Source organism: Chiloscyllium plagiosum, unplaced genomic scaffold (assembly GCF_037043375.1).
Source record: "Chiloscyllium plagiosum isolate Xiang-an unplaced genomic scaffold, Cpla_swu_hap1 HiC_scaffold_34, whole genome shotgun sequence".
Lineage (NCBI taxonomy): Eukaryota > Metazoa > Chordata > Chondrichthyes > Orectolobiformes > Hemiscylliidae > Chiloscyllium > Chiloscyllium plagiosum.
The window spans coordinates 27,360,255-27,377,291 of NW_028270172.1; the positions used below are offsets into that span (position 1 = coordinate 27,360,255).

At 39.0% G+C, this 17,037-nt stretch overlaps 1 protein-coding gene across 1 annotated transcript in view; it reads right to left on the reverse strand.

Moving 5' to 3' along the window:
• LOC122564423 (collagen alpha-6(VI) chain-like) overlaps positions 1-17,037 on the reverse strand; it is a 178,737-nt gene that overhangs the window by 50,669 nt on the left and 111,031 nt on the right. The window contains exons 19-30 of the mRNA XM_087978572.1: positions 15,671-15,816; positions 15,150-15,242; positions 13,077-13,130; positions 12,604-12,675; positions 12,482-12,508; positions 12,326-12,370; positions 12,193-12,246; positions 11,183-11,245; positions 9,163-9,228; positions 4,995-5,048; positions 3,155-3,190; positions 1,117-1,179 (exon numbers count right to left, since the gene is read on the reverse strand). Coding sequence (XP_087834698.1) covers positions 1,117-1,179; positions 3,155-3,190; positions 4,995-5,048; positions 9,163-9,228; positions 11,183-11,245; positions 12,193-12,246; positions 12,326-12,370; positions 12,482-12,508; positions 12,604-12,675; positions 13,077-13,130; positions 15,150-15,242; positions 15,671-15,816 — 773 coding nt within the window. The remainder of the gene's footprint in view (positions 1-1,116; positions 1,180-3,154; positions 3,191-4,994; positions 5,049-9,162; positions 9,229-11,182; positions 11,246-12,192; positions 12,247-12,325; positions 12,371-12,481; positions 12,509-12,603; positions 12,676-13,076; positions 13,131-15,149; positions 15,243-15,670; positions 15,817-17,037) is intronic.

A 17,037-nucleotide genomic window follows, 5' to 3' on the forward strand; every position in this document is an offset into this window, starting at 1 on the left:
ATTCCTTTTTCTCCTACAACTTCAAATTTCGAGGGCAAAAAATAAGGTTTGTGACTTCAGACCCTATTCCAGATTACCAATTATGATTGCCTCTGGACTGGTGCTTCACCTTTCCCAGGGCCTGCCTTGTTTTCAGGAGTCATTTCGATTTCAGCATTTGCAGGAGTCTCAGTGTGCCTGCACAAAAATTGTGGTTACTGCTCAAACCAATTTTTAGTGCGCCATCTAGACTCAACATATTAGCTTGCTTTCTCTTCCTGGATGCTGCCTGACCTGCTGTGATCTCCAGCAGTTTTTGTTAGTCAACTTGTCCGTTATAGTCTATACTCTGCAGTTCAACTGGCACGTTCCAACTTAAGAAGCTATTGAACGCATTTTTAAAATTCTGCCTTTCTTTACAGTGAATCCCTGATCATTGCCCCTCACCAACACTACCCCCACCCCTCCCCCCACACACACACATACACACACACAGAGGGAATCTCTCCAATTTCCTTTAAGCTCAATTAATTTGTTCTCTTTTTGTATCATGCTTTAAAGTTTTTGTTAATCAGTAATAAACTATTTTTCCTTTATGTCTCCCAGTTTCACAACTTTAGCCTTTAACCCTATCGCTGTGCAATTCTGATCAGCGGCTTTTCCTCATGTTTTCCATTTGCAATCGCTCAATGTGCCCTTGAATTGAAGCAGACTGAACCTGTTGTTCCAGTCCCTCAGAACTGCTCCAGTGTGAATGTTACAGGGGTGCATACTGGTTTCTAACCCCCCCTCCTGTCCCGTCTTGGGAAAACAAATCAACTGACTTAAAACAAGACTGCCTTGCTCTAGAATGGACCCTGTGTTGCCTTAATGAGGAAAGGATCCCATTTCTGCACCACGTGAAGTAGGTCCCATCCAGTCTCAGCTCAACAACACGAATCTCCATGAGACGATATGATGGCATCTGGGGTGATTTATGTTCTGGGCTTCCAGGACAAACGAGATCAGGCAGCAAAGCTGTGTACATCATCTGGAGTTAATTTTTCAAAATTATATTAAAAACACATCATGCGATGAAACCAGCAAAGCAGTGGCAGTGTAACAGCAGGAATATTGTCAATGAATACTGATTGTTACCTGTGGTCCTCGGATTCCTGGATCTCCTTTACGACCTGGCTTCCCAGGGCTCCCAGATTGTCCCTTTGCGAGAAAAGAGACCAGTTTTAATGGTGCGACTTTTGATGAATTAATCTCTCAACAGAAAACACACAATGTTGCTGCAAAATGATAAACTAGGCTTTGCACAGCCTGATCTCAATGGTTAAATCAAAACCTTTAAATAAAACCATTAAATCTGAACACAAAGCCAGGAGAAATTGTGATTATTAAAACACACTTTGTACTTTTTAAAACACACTGGGAACCCTGTTGCATATCCAAGTCCAGCTATTAAACACTCTAGGCTGAAGTTAGATTAGATTACATTACAGTGTGGAAACAGGCCCTTCGGCCCAACAAGTCCACACCGACCCGCCGAAGCGCAACCCACCCATGCCCCTACATTTACCCCTTACCTAACACTACAGGCAATTTAGCATGGCCAATTCACCTTGACCTGCACATCTTTGGACTGTGGGAGGAAACCGGAGCACCCGGAGGAAACCCACGCAGACACGGGGAGAACGTGCAAACTCCACACAGTGAGTCGCCTGAGGCGGGAATTGAACCCGGGTCTCAGGCGCTGTGAGGCAGCAGTGCTAACCACTGTGCCACCGTGCCGCCCACTAAGTTAGGGCCCTCAATTAGGACAGAGGCAAACTATATTTCCGTTAGTTCATTAAAATATAATTAATAACTAAATTTTTGGTGAAGCTTTTCATCTGGCACTTATTAGGATTATTTGACAAGAATATAAATTCCAGGGGAAAACTAGTCATCCAGGATAGTTTCTATCTTTTGGTTTCAATTGAAAATAAATTGGCTATGGCAAAGTGCTCAGTAGTGTCCAGAGATGTGCAGGCTCAGTGGGGTAGCCATGGTAAATACAGGGTTATGGGTATCAGATGGGATGCTCTTTGGAGGGTTGGTGGCTGAATGGCCTCTTCCACACTGTAGGGATTGTATGAGAAGTTCTTATAGATCTTATAATGTATGGCACATCAATAATACTCATTTCATATAAAATTTCCCAAATTTAAACCCACCTCTAATGAAGGCACATCTGCAGTTACACTGCCAAACGCATATGTTTCATTTATGCACAGATACAAACAGGGCTGCATATCACATTATAAAAGTCTCTTCTGTATCATGTACAAACAGAACCAACTAGCATTAACAGCACTAAAGCTAAGTAGTATATATATCCACATAATGAGACGGTCAATCTACCTTCAGTCGCCTACAGTACAACTCCATCCAAAATAAAGCGGATTTAAAAATGTTTGGGTAACCTGTGGACATTTGGCACTTCAAAACTTACTCAAGAAGGCAACACTAACCTGCTTCTGTATTGTTTTATAAATTGTTTGGTTCTGCTGTTCTCCTACAGGCTTGTTGTAGGCTGGGGTTAAAAGGATTGGTCACTGATGCATCAGTGGCTATCATGAATCATTAGCTCATGTAGTATTTGTGAACTGCAACTCTGAAATCACTTTAAAAAGCTGTAGCCAGTCCCTGTCAAGCCTATTCAATACTTATAATTTAATGCCTTAAAATCAGTTTGGATTCAGTAATGTTAGAACACCTACAGCACAACATCAGGTTTTTAAATACTGCTAATGATATCACACTGTGGAAAGTTAAAAATCACACAACACCAGGTTATAGTCCAACAGGTTTAATTGGAAGCACACTAGCTTTCGGAGCAACGCTCTGAAAGCTAGTGTGCTTCCAATTAAATCTGTTGGACTATAACCTGGTGTTGTATGATTTTTAACTTTGTACACCCCAGTCCAACACCGGCATCTCCAAATCATGACACTGTGGGAAGTTATTGAACAAGTTGTGGATGTGGTTCATGATAATTAAGAGGTCTAACAAAGTATTGAACTCAAATCTGAATTAGATTCAACAATATATTTAACAATTCTTGTTAACGTCATGTGACAAAATACAAATAAAAACACATATGGATCAATTTTTGAACCATGTAAAATGTTAAGATCAAATTCACCTTTGTGCCTAGCATTCCCCTTGGACCTTCTGGGCCCTAAAGAAAATTAAGAAAAACACATTAAGCTTATTTAATATGTAAAACAAAAGCACATTTAAGCTTATTTAATATGTAAAACAAAACACTTTGGCTGGGCAAGAGAAGTCGTTTCTCCTTGTCCCAGTAGAATCAGAGAGGGAATTCAACAGTGTGAAAAATAAGATGTTCAAACAAAATGACTGTACAACAAGCAATCTGCAGTCACCAACGTATTGCCATCCTTCAATGACAAGTGTAATGAGGAGTAGGATAACATGATGAATAGGTTGCAGCCAGTGGCTTCCACTGAGTGAGTGAACCAGAAAAAAATGAAGCTTTTTTTAATCCGTGCTATTTGCGTAAAGGGGTTGGCTGCTGGTTATTGAAGCTGCCCAATGAAGGTGGCTCTGTGGTACAGTTGTAATCTGTGCCAGGAGGCCCGGGTTCAAATCCTGTTTACTTCAGATGCGTGTAATAACATCTCTGAGCTGGGTCATTAAAAGTATCCAGAAACTGCCCAATTTTAAGTCTATTATAGATGAATTGTTCTACTGATGTTGTTGTGTTCTGCCGGATCACTTCCCACTTATTGAAGATAAGGAACTTACTGCCAAGCACTTCAATCACTTTGCAATGCAACCAATATTAACTAAGTTCTGACCTTCTTTGTTTGCACAAATGGACAGAAGTAAACATTTCTATAAAAGTACACAGATCTCTGGAAAATTGCAGCTGGGAAGTTGAGAGAGTTTATTCTGTACTGTAAATGTCTGGAGTTCAAAGGGATTGAATCTTCTTGTAGTGCTCACTGGTAAGATTTTGTAGATGGGATCCATGGATCAATGGGATTCTTGATTATGCAAAGTTTCAACGAGACTCTGAATGTAGCATTGTACAGCAACATGGCTGACTGCTGGGATGGCTCGTTTGGAGTTCTGGACTGTACTTGTGTCTTAGACATTGAGGAATTTGTCACTTTCTGCTATTGGCAGCTTGATATCAGGGTTGACCTGTCGTAACTGCACTCTGGGCAATTAGGGATGGGCAATAAATGTTGGCCCAGCCAGTGACACCCTCATCCCATATATGAATGAAAAAAAACTAGATAGCATATATGAGAAAAACTCTTTGCAAAGTCTGGGATTCACGAGAAGAGAATATATAAAAATTCATGTTGATGATTTTTTTTCTTTTGTTTCAGGTAAGTAGTGGTATGTATAAATGCAATTTATAGATGAAAGCAAGTTATTTGCTTCTTGATGCCAAAGTTATCTTGATTGCAACATGTGATACTTCTTCTCACCTATGGACCTGTGATCAGGTTTTTAGTTCATTGATTTTCACCGAGACATTAATAAGCTAAAATCCATTTTCTTCCCCACTTTTATATCATTAATCTATTGTTCAAGGGGAACATGAAACAGGATCTAATCCTTGATCATTGGTTTCTTTCATGTTGTCTACAATTCTCGAGAGTCAAGTCCCGTTGTGTCCACCATGTATTTACTTCTCCGCAGGATTCTTCCTCCATATCCTCTTGCCCTCTGTGGCTCTAATGTTCACTCACTCGTGCTTTTCTGGGGTAAATCTGCATACTGCATGTTTCACACATTGTGCGTGTGCAGCTAACTATTTTCACTGTTCACAGAAAATCACTTATCGTGACAATCCCCTAAAGCACTGTGTACACATCGTGGAAATTTATTGAATTTTTAACAAGGACGGAAGGAGTTTTGGCCCTAAGTTGTTCAGTTACTAGCCCATCCTTAACTGTTACATGAATACATATATCATTATCTCACTAAGGAGTAGATTCTCTTACGCGATTGCCTGGTGCACCGGCAACTCCATCCTCACCAGGTTTTCCTGCTTCACCCTGAAAAATAAGATTGCAGTGTTATTTGAGCTACATTCTAAAATCAGTATTCCCTCAGAATGTTATTCAAACAGGTGCCAACAGGAAGCTGAGATATTCCTTATTTTTTAAATTGCAATAAAATAAATTTGGTGTTCTTGGGACTTCAACTGGAACTGCTTCACAATCCCTAAAAAGACTACCTTTGTCAAAGCTGTATTCAGTTGCTGGTTGAACATTTCATCAACTACTTTTACTATATTCAGAACAAATCAAACTGTGGAAAAGTTGTACAAGTAGATATAGAAGCAGCAATGGGCCATTCAGCCCATCGAGTCTGCTCTGCAATTCAATGAGATCATGGCTGATGTGATAATCACCAACTCCACTGTCCTGCCTTTTCCCTATAAGCTTTCATTTCCTTATTGATTATCTGTCTGTCTCACCCTTGAATATTCTCATTGATCCAGCCATCTGTGGAAAATAATTCCAATGATTCAGAACACTCAGAGAAGATGTTATAAATGCAGATAATAACTATTTCAGATCAATATTTGTCTCCCATTGAGTCATAACAGTATCTGCACAGTTACAAGGCCTGTTGAGATTGGACAATGTCAGGCCCATATTAGACATATTTGCTCAAAGATACCACTTGTGTCTTTCTCACTTGCTAATCACACCCTATAAATGTCTTTGTTCAAGAGTTTGTATAATCTGCTCTGAAATATCCTGATCAGATCAGAATGAGTAGCCACCTTTATATCTTATAATTATCTTGTCAGGAATAAAAACTTCTGGTAGTTAAGAATAAGACTTTCAACAATCTCTCGCCTGAACCAGAATCATAAAATCCTTAGTGTGGAAATAGACTAATTGGCGCAACAAGTCCACACCAACCCTCGCAAGAGTAACCCACCCAGACCCATTCCTTTACATTAACCCCAACTAACGCCCTAACCTACATATCTCCAAACACTATGGGCAATTTAGCACAGCCAATTCACCTACCCTGCACATCTTTGGACTGTGGGAGGAAACTGGAGCATACACACTAAGAATGGGGAGAATGTACAAACTTCACACAGACAGTCGCCCAAGGCTGGAATCAACCCTGGGTCCCTGATGCTGTGAGGCAGCACTGCTAACCACTGAGCCACCGTGTTGTCCACAGAATGTTGTGCATTTAACTTCCAGTCCAAAGATTTATGCATAGAATGTTAGCTGATACTGGGGAAATACTGAAGCCTCTATTTTGAAAATAGTACAGGAGCTTCTTTTCCCCCCTCCAACCATTTTAAGTTCATTCAGCAATTTACCAATGATGATCCCTTTCATTACACAGAAGAATACATTTGATGACTTTGCTGTCCAGGCACAGAAAAGTCTGCAGGAACTATTGTTGAAATTACAGATAAATCTCCACAGCACTGTCTGCTGTGATTCACTTGGCGTCTCTCTTAAAACGTCTGGGGATTTAAGTCCCAGTCTGGAGGTGTACTCAGAACATCCCAGACTTCCACTTTAGTTCAGTGCTGAGATTGTCTGAGGCACAGTCCTGTGGTTAAATTGTTAAACTGAAGTCTTAGCTACCATCTCAAGTGAATATAAATTACTTTATGGTGTTATTTTCAAGATGAATGGAGAAGGTCACCCTCATTTCTTGACTAATATTAAAACCAATTATGTGGTTTCTAAGACATCGTTGATTGAGCACAAATTGACTTTTATTTTCCCAACATTCTAAAGGCGCTACACATCATTGGTTGTAAAGTACTTAGTGATGTTCTCAGATTGTGAATAATTCAATTTAAATACAAACATTTTTTTATTCAGTGCCTGAAACTAGTCAACAGAATATTAATTTGCAAGGTCCAGAATGTTACAGCATTTTAATGAGCCTTCCTGCCATTTGCCTTGATTCCTCAATTATTTTGGTGTATTCTTATTGAACTCTTTGTTCTGTCATGACATGACATTAGAGAGCCACTACTATTGACTGTGTAGAGTGGAATTTACAACATCTTGCTCTCAGGACAAGGATCCTCTTGGCCTGATGCACATAGACAAAACAAAAAGCTACAGGAAGTAGTGAATCATGTGTTCAAATCCTTGATTTGAGCGCTCAGTGGCCAATGCTACACTCCAGAAGTTTGAAGTCATAATTTTTTTTAAATTTAAACAGTGCAACAAATTAAAGCCTAATGCCCATACAATAGTGTCAATCTTATCACCGTCTGTCATCTTGCAATGATTGATGCAATGAGGAGCTGCATCATCTGAAAAAGTTTGATAAATGTTTGTACAGAGTGATGTTGATTTTACTGATGCACTTACAGGAGCATAGTAGCTAGATACAATGTCCTGTTTTAAGCAAAAAAGTTACCTGAGCTACTGATTGGTTTTTAGTAACTACTCCAGCAAATGTAACTGTGGGTGTGCAGATTAAATTGGGTTTGGCTCTGTCTGTGCTAGCTGTGCCAATTTCTCTAGTTGGACAGGGCACTGGAAGGTGAACTGTCACTTGTAGATCCATTAAGGGGAACATCTCCAAAGATGTAAAGCCAAAGAAACCTGACAGATAGAGAGCTGGGCCGAAAGTTGGTGGAGGCAGAGTAGTGATGGGAAACAAACAATGTTTTTAAAAGAAGTTGACCAATTTAAGTTTGAACATGATTTTGGGGATTCCATGGCTCTCATTTTCCTACCCAAAATTCTTGATTATGTTGTGCTCGAACAATATATCCCCCCAACTTTCTGACTTTATTCATCATTCTCAGGAAGAGATATCACTGACAAAGCCACCTGTTCTTGCCCATCCTGGGTTGTCCTGAGAAGGTAACTGAGTGGCCACATTTAAGACACAACCCTGGAGTTTTGAAACAGGGGTCACACATAAGCAACATCCAATCATGGGAAAAGATTAAAATGTTGGTCAAAGAACTGGTTTTTAAGGAACATCTTTAAGGTGCAGAGACAGGTAGAGACACAAATAAGTTTGGAAAGGGAATTCTAGAGCTAATTGCCTAGGCAACAAATGTCATGGCCACCAATAGTGGAGAAAACAAAATGGGAGATGTACAAGAGGTCAGCTCAAGATAGAGAAGCAAAGATATCCTGAAAGGTTATGAGACTACGGGAGAATATAAAGAGTGAGGGACAAGGCCACAAAGGGACTTTAAACAAAGATGAAAATTTTAAACTTATAGAATTGCTTGACTTGGAGTCAATGTCCATCAATGTGCAGATGGGTGATTCATGAGTAAATATTGGTGTGGACATGGACAGCAGGTCTTTAAATGGCTTCAACATTACTGAGGATAGAACAGGGAGGAAGGCCAGATTTAGAGATAACAGTCACAAAAGCACAAATGAGGGAGTTTCAGCAGATGAGCCAAAGCTGGGGCAGAGTAGGCAGTATTACAGAAGTGTAGAATGACCATCTTAGGGGGGTGTGAGTGGGTGGTCAGAAGATCACATTGGTTTCCACTTAAAGACCATCAGGAAAGAAAGGGATGTTCCCTTCATTGAAAGACACTGAAACAAAAAACATGGTTTCTGAAAAAATCTCTTATTTCCAGACATTTTCAAAAGGTCATGGTGGAGATTGACCACACAATCTCTGGATTAATTAGTCTTTTAACTAACCATCCCAGTAACACAACTACTATACTAGCATACACAGTGTACTCCCTAACTCACTGTACGACCAATGTGTAGTTTAAATCATGATTTTGCTCAATAAAAGATACCAAATGATAACATGATGCACGATAAATATATAGCTGGAATTTAATCAACCTGACAAGGGTCTCTTGCCCCACTTGGAGAAAACCTGAGAGTTCTATGGTGGCATTAAGTGCCCTTTCTGATGATTAGAAGCCCATCATCGGGCTTACTTGGGATTCAGGACTTTAACCAAGAACTACCATGCAATCAGAAACCAGCAATTCCCCAACTGCTCGCCAGCACTGGGAATCGCATACAAGTTCCATCCACCCTGCAATTTAATCACAATGGGTGACTCTTTTGCTGCTGGGAGCATGGCATGTGGCCTCTCCCTCAATTAGGTGGACATATTTGCTGTCACATAAAATCCAACCGAAGGAATAGCATAGAAAGTTGGTAAACATACCTGTAGTCCTGGATTTCCTTTGTTGCCTTTTTCACCTGGTGTGTTGATATTAATACCAGGACTGCCCTTAAATGAAAAGAGAGAAAATAATTAATGGTTTTTTAAAGTAAATTATTCCTTCCCCTCCTTCAAAAACAGGATCTAACATTAGACTTTCCCTCATTTTACAGATTTGGGCAAACCTGGTGCACACTTCCAAAATTTGCTGATTTTGCTGCTTAAGTGTCCTTTCTTATTTAAATCTTATGATTGTTTCCTTTAAATAATAACAGAATAGAAATGACTTTTTCCATAGAGAACCAGCAGAACTAAAGTGAACTCTTGTTTTTTAGCAGACACATGTACATACAGAAAGTTGGGTGGCACGGTGGCACAGTGGTTAGCACTGCAGCCTCACAGCGCCAGAGACCCGGGTTCAATTCCCACCTCACGCGACTCTCTGTGTGGAGTTTGCACATTCTCCCCGTGTCTGCGTAGGTTTGCTCCGGTTTCCTCCAAAAATGTGCAGGTTAGATGAATTGGCCATGGTAAATTGCCTGTAGTGTTAGGTGAAGTGGGTCTGGGTGGGTTGCGCTTTGGTGGGTCGGTGTGGACTTGTTGGGCCGAAGGGCCTGTTTCCACACTGTAATCTAATCTGGATCGCAGTTTACACAGTCAACAACAATCAAGATTCCTTTTCATTGGGTTTACAGCCCTCTGGGCTCCTCTTTTTCCAACACCTCTTTCCACTGCAATGATTCAGAGCAAAACAGTTCACTCTTTCTCACGTTCACCCTCCCATTTCAGTCAGTGAATAAAAAAAACTAACAAAAAAAAAACAAGACTTTGGGACTGGACTTGATCCAGAATTATGAAACAATGTATCTTTAAGTATTCCAATGTGTTGTGATGTCAAATGGCCAATTAATTTGGTACATGATCAAGTTCTTTATGTTGCATGTTCATGACAGAGAAGAGCTAATCACAAAGCCATTTCAATGACTGAGATTCATGAGACTTGATGTTACAATGGACTAATACATTGGCTGCTTATCCTACTCTGTGTTCTGAGATACATAAGTATTAGTAATTAAGGCTAGTATTGATGTGAAACCTAATTGTTTATTGTTTACCATCACAGAACTCTACAAGAATTGTCTTATCAGGAAAGAATGTTTTCAGAATACATAGAGGAATATATGTTTTAGATTTGCCTTGCAGCCCAGTACCAGATAACACTTTGGCAAGTCCATGTTGCTGCTGGCTGAGCTCAATGAACTGAATTTTATTTCAGGTTTCAGGATCATGATGTCAGGATCAAGTATGGATCCAAAACCAAAGCTTGCTGCCACTGGAGTGAGGCAACAATAATTTCCAGAGGCAGTCTCCTAATTAGTTGTCTTGAAACTTGTTTCCTATGAAAAACAGGCTCCCAAAGGCACAAGGCTAATTACAGTTGTACAAACAAAACTTTTCCTGAAATGTCATTAAGCTTGCAGAATGGTTGAGGGGAATGTTTATGAGTCAGTACTGTTTCATCTTTTGGAAATTCAACTATACATTGTTTTTGATTCCTGAATGTTCAATGAACCCTTAGAAAATAATGAACAATGGGACAACATATTACAGGTGGACAATCCTTTATCCAAAATCTGAAAAAAAAATCAGAAATCCAAAGTATTTTTTGTGAATTTTTTTTCTCATTAACAAGGTTGTTTGGCGTGCAAACAGTTAATACAATTCCACACCCACTCGACCCATGTCACTCAGATGTGACATAGTGGCGTAGTCTACCACTGGCAGGCATCAATCCTGCCTCGGGGCTAGTCATAATCACAGGTGGGTCTGCTGTTCGGTAATTATTTTTTTGTATTTTACTATGAAAATGTCATTTAACCTTTCATCCGAAAAATTCCGAAATCCAAAGGACAGTTGGTCCCAAGTGTTTTGGAAAAAGGATTGTCGACTTGTATTCACAAAGTATCCATTCTGAGTTAAATAGGTTCCTCTGTATCTCACAGGGCCATATCATTTTACTTACAGGGTCTCCACGTAATCCAAGTAGACCACGCTCACCCATGTCTCCCTTCGAGCCTTTCTTACCCTAAGATAAAACGTTTGATTATTCCCATGAAGGCTGCAGTGTTAGAACATTACTTTGAAAAGTAACATTTCTTTGCAACTACCTTCTGCAGTAGTTAGATAAATATATCAAACTGCAATGTAATTTTGATAGTTACATTATTTTAAAGTTGAGGAATAGACTTTTACTGTAGTCATAATGCAAAATAAAATCATATAATTCTACTATATACTCACTTGAATGCACTACTCGCATACATCCCTATACAGTTATGCAGTTTCTCTATATAATGTCTTGATATTTTCTCATCAAGTGATGTCATGACGTGACTCTGGAGCATGTGGGACTTGAACACAAGCCTCCTAGTTTAGAGGTAGGGACACTATCACTGTGCCAAAATAGCCTATTTTAAACTGGTGCCAATCTTTACTCAATGTTATATTTAATTACAAAATTACACAGTTGATACATAAACTTCCTATCCCAGTTTTAGTCAGTGTCTGTTTATATAGGCCTGAGATATTTTCCTAATCAACCTGTCCAGCTAAGTCATGACACACCTCTGGAGCAGGTGGGACTTGAATGCAGGACTCATGGCCCAAAGGTAGGGATACTACCACTGTACCACAAGAGGTGAATCTCCATTATGCAAAGTCTTAGTCTATCATTGTCATACCATGTTACTACTAGAGTGACAACACTTTGTGAGAGCTTAAGATACAAAATCACACAGGCATAACAGTGTCTCTCCAGAGATTAATGACAACAATCAGTGAACTTTACTCTTCAGTAATGGGATTTCAAATAGCTTTCACTTTTTATGACTACTACTTAATTAAGAAAGGACAAATTAAATGCTGCACCTGAAAGTAAAATGAATGGGACAGTTTGAAAGATATGCAATGATTACAAGTTTCTTTGGGTCAAGTTTCATTTGAGTGTCAGGAAATGCCAACAAAATATATTACCAGATATCCTGGCTTCCCATGTTCCCCAGCCTGTCCAGGCTCTCCAGCCTCTCCCTGTGAAAACACAATCTTGCATTAACACATGCACATAAAAGTGAAAAGTGAATTCTGACAACTTTCTATCACCAATTACCTGCTCTCCTTGAATTCCATCAATACCGCAGGTCCCTTCGCTACCCTGTTACAGCAACAATATTGGGTATTAGCATAGTAGCAAAATCAGACGATAGATAACAGGAAGTATTTGTGTGACACTGGAATGGAAGAGGAGTAAATAAACCAATTTTACCTTCATTCCTCGATAACCTGACCTTCCCTGAAACATAATGCACAATTGTAAGAATATAATTAGCAAAAGTTGGAGCATGCTTTTGGTTGCTGATGTAAGAGATGAATTGAACAGTTACTTACCTTTCTGCCTCTGTAACCTTGGCATCCTGTGAATCCTTGAGTACCAGTGATACCTGGTGGGCCTCTTGGTCCCTGTGAAATACAATAAAGCTTCACTTCCAGTGTAATGCAAGAAAGTTTACTTTGTGCCCTGCACATTGTCTGCATCAGAATGTTGACTGGGACTGGCTGATTGATCCTGCAGCTTGAGTCCCATTGCTCCTAAGCTCCTTTTAATGTCAATAAAGGGAATGTAAGAATCCAGATTTGCTGTATGTTGCCAAAATATAGAAGTTGATCACATTTTATCGTACTAGCATCCTTTATAAGGGCAAAGGACTAATCAAAATATCATTAAACTGATAATGTTAGCCATTGTCGTGTCAGATAAACCTGTTATCCCCAATCCATTAACATTGTAAACCAGAAGAACACAGATATAAATTAAAAGCCAATAAACTTCCCCACTAATGACAGAAAATAAGCGAGCTCACCATATCCCCTTCTGGTCCTGGAAAGCCAGTGGGTCCACGCTGGCCAGGATTTCCCTGCAATAATGACACATCCAATAAGTAATTAATAACAATTATAAATGTATGTTTTAATCTTAGAATGCAAAACAAACTGATGTTTCAATGCAAAAATAAATTTTATATTGAACTACAATTATCGAATTCATGGTTGGTGGTTTGAATATAATTTTAGTTTTAGCAATTCATTTTTTTGTGTTATGTTAAAGCATCAGAAAAGAGAAGATAGAGTGACAAAACTACGGCTGAGTTTAAGTATCTGGAGAAACTGTAAATGAGGGATGATTGGCTTGAAGGTCAGTTTGAGAGAACACCAGAGCAGGCTATGTTGTCATTGAGAAGGGTAGAGATTAAAAACTCTTTCCAGTTTCAATTTGTCTGTCTGTTTGTTGGCAGAGATTTTTAGTTGCAAATTGGATCTTGTGGTTTGCATCTCACTGAGACAAAATTAAAAAAAAGAATAAAACTCTAAATTTTTCACTGACGGCATGATAAGTGAGTGAGACTAACATCAGTGTGAATCTTATGAGAAACAGAAGATGTAATGTTGTCCATTGTGGGGAGGCATTGGCCTGGTGGTACTATCTCTAGGGGTATTAATCCAGTGACGCAGGCAATGTTCTGGGGATCTGGGATTGAACGCTGCCAAGGCAGATGGTGGATTTTGAATTCAATTAAAAAAAGTCTGGAATTAAGAATCAAATGATGACCATGAATCCATTGTCAAAAAAAAAAACCCATCTTGTCCAATCATGTCCTAGAGGGAAGGAAAGGGTCATCCTCGCCTGGTACGACCGAAATGTGACTCCAGACTCACAATATGGTTGACTCTTAACTGCCCTCTAGGCAATTAGGGACGGGCAATAAATGCTGGCTTAGCCAGATATACCCTTATCCTGTGAATGAATAAAGAAAAAAATATATGCTTCGTCTGTTTTATTGCAACAGAAAGTAACCAGCAGAATACTGTGAAAACATTGGAAACCTTATCAGTGTGAGGGACTACAGCCTGCACTGTCAAGGTGTGGTAATGAATGTTTCAACTCTGATAGCTGAGAAAAATTCTTGAGAGTACAGTGGCACACTTGCAGTACATCAGTACATCTTACAGAAAGAAAAAAACTTTAAGATTGATTTGTCTTATAAGGAAATTCTTGGGGAAATGGGAAGTAAATGTTTTGCATAACATTTCTGGAAACAAACCATTTTGCTAGGACAATAATTTTGTCTCTGTTTAATTCTTATATCAATAATAAAGTTTGTGTGGTAAAAGAAAATGTGAAATCTTGTGCCAAATTTCTCTCATTAAAACAAGTATTCAAGTTTCTTTGTGAATGTTAAAATGGTTCCTCACTGGATCATAACAATTTTTATAAATTTCAGTAGTGTTTAAAGTTCTGATTTGGGGGTTTGGTGTGTGAAGTGAGGGGATCGAGTAGACTGGAAATGGGAAAAAAAGTATTACCTAGCTCTGCTTTATGCCTGCTTATGTGTATCTTTAGCTGAGAAATCAGTGGTGGATGTGGACTTTCTGCCTCCCCTCTACACATCTAGGGGGAAAAGGGCGATGGCAGAGATGGGAAACCCTTGGACAATATTCCGGATCTTCTTTCCAAGTGTAAGTGGTCCTACTACGGAAAACCAAGAGACGTCATCGATGCTGATGAAGTCCATGGGGAAGTTCTTTCATTTTAAAGTCATCTACTTTAGTGGAATTTAACTACTTTTCTTCAGATAAATGCTCTGTCGTTTCTATTGCAAGATGTTACTGTTAAAAGCCGAACTGTATCCCATGACAAGAATGTAACTGAATCTGTCTTGTCCTTTGGAATGGTGTCTGATCCTGTTCCATTAACTACACTTAAAGCCCACTTTCAACACATTTCCAAAATGATGTGAGTTTGTTTGAATACGGAGGTCAAAACATTCATGTGAGATTCATTTCGAAAAGTGGCAATGTATGCAGATTTATATTCTATAATCCTTCAATTTAATGGGGGAAAATAGACATTGCATTTGCTTGTTTTGACATCTTACCGGATCCCCGTTTCTTCCAGCATCTCCGTATCCTCCTGTTTCTCCAGTGCAAATGCAATTTACATTACAACATCGCTTTTCCGCAACTGCTCTCTTTGTTTTTTCAAAAAAAAGGATAGAATTGTTAATTCAGTTGACACAATTTTAGAAAAAGCATATGAATCCATTCATGATAATTAATGTTTTGAAACTTCACTGAGCAGCTGATTTTTCAACAGAATAAATTACTACTGATTGGACCGATATTATCATCAATCATTAATATAATTAACTAAGATTGGGACTTCTTTGTCTGAAATTTCATTTTCTTATAGAAATTTATAAAGGCAAAGTTACCATAATCCTACTAGACCATAGGGACACTCTTCTCAATGGAGAGATAAAGACACAGCTGAGGTTCACTATGCTTCAGGTGAGGGAGAGGTTGAGAAGGAGAGTCGTTTGTGGTAACCTCAACTCTTTTTTGCAGAACTCTACAGAATGTTGAACAATTATGTCTTCCCTTTCAAAAGGACACTTACAATCTTTTCCAGCAAGGCACTTTCCATATTGCCAACTTGCATTGATAGATGGTCTTTGTACGCAAATCCAGTTCCAAACTCAATTTCATGTATTTCATTAACACGTACAGCACCTTCCAGAGCCACTGGGATGAGTGCATGGACTCCTGGAATTACAAAATGCGCACTAATTATCATACTGCTATAGGTAGTATGAAGATGAAGTGTCTAACAGCTGCTATTAATCTACAAAAACAGCTTTGTTGTAAGGGGTATAGAATATAAATGCAGGGAAGACCTGGCGCAATTGTTCAGTGCACTGACAAGACCACATGTGGAGTAATGTGTACAGTTTTGATCTCTTTACTTAGGGAGGAGAATGCTTACAATCAGTTCCAAGAGGGTTAAGTAATTTGATTCCTGAGTGAATGATGGCTGTTTTGACCAGTTTAAGATATTGAAGCAGCTCCACTCTTGTTAACCCCTTCTTAATTGATTCTGATCTTTTTTAACACACAGCAATCGTAGTTTAATTAAAATATTACTAATTACAGCATAATTGAAGAAACCAATTACCTGGTTCCCTTGAATGAAAGATTAATTTTATTCTCTTACTACCCTCAAACCCATAAATAATAAAATTGTGACATCAGTTGCAAAAAACAGGTTGTAGGTTTAAACAGAAGGGAGTGGAGAGAACACCTCTCATCCAGACATGAAAATGAAGGCCATTGCAGTTCAATTTTGTGAGAGTCCTTGACTTGTAAGAATGATCTGAATCCAAACTGTTTGGTAGTAGTCCTGTTTCTTCAGTATTGGTGAAGTTTGCTAGATCTCCTTGAATTCTCAATGAATAGTTATAAGCTGCATTTTCACCAGGCAGACTTGACGGTTGAGAGACAGAGAACAAAAGGTTTCCAGCTTCTTGCTGATATCAGTTCATATTTCTTTTTTGCCCCTGCTTTGCTGTTCAAAAGCTGTTGCCTGAATACAGTGCTTTTGTGAATTCTGGTGTTTGGCATCATTCATTTTTCAAACTGGCTGATCTGCAAGTGACTTCAGAAAGTTGCAAATCAACCAAGAAATATAGATTTGAGTTTCAATGTTTTTTTTAAAATGATGTTTATTTCATTTACAACTGATCCTAGTTTACTACCAGTTTCATGAGCTTGACTCAACCTGGCCAGGTTATCATAGCAGGCATTTTAGGTCAGTATTTGTCCTTTTCAGAAGTCACTTTAGCCTATGGAGATTGTAAGTATTAAAATCAGCTGAAAGAAGACAATATTGACATTAAAATCCATTATCCAGCTGAGGATGTTGAATCAGCTACAGTCTTTTTAAACCCCTCTTAGGTGATTAGCACAATACCCAACATCCACAGTCTT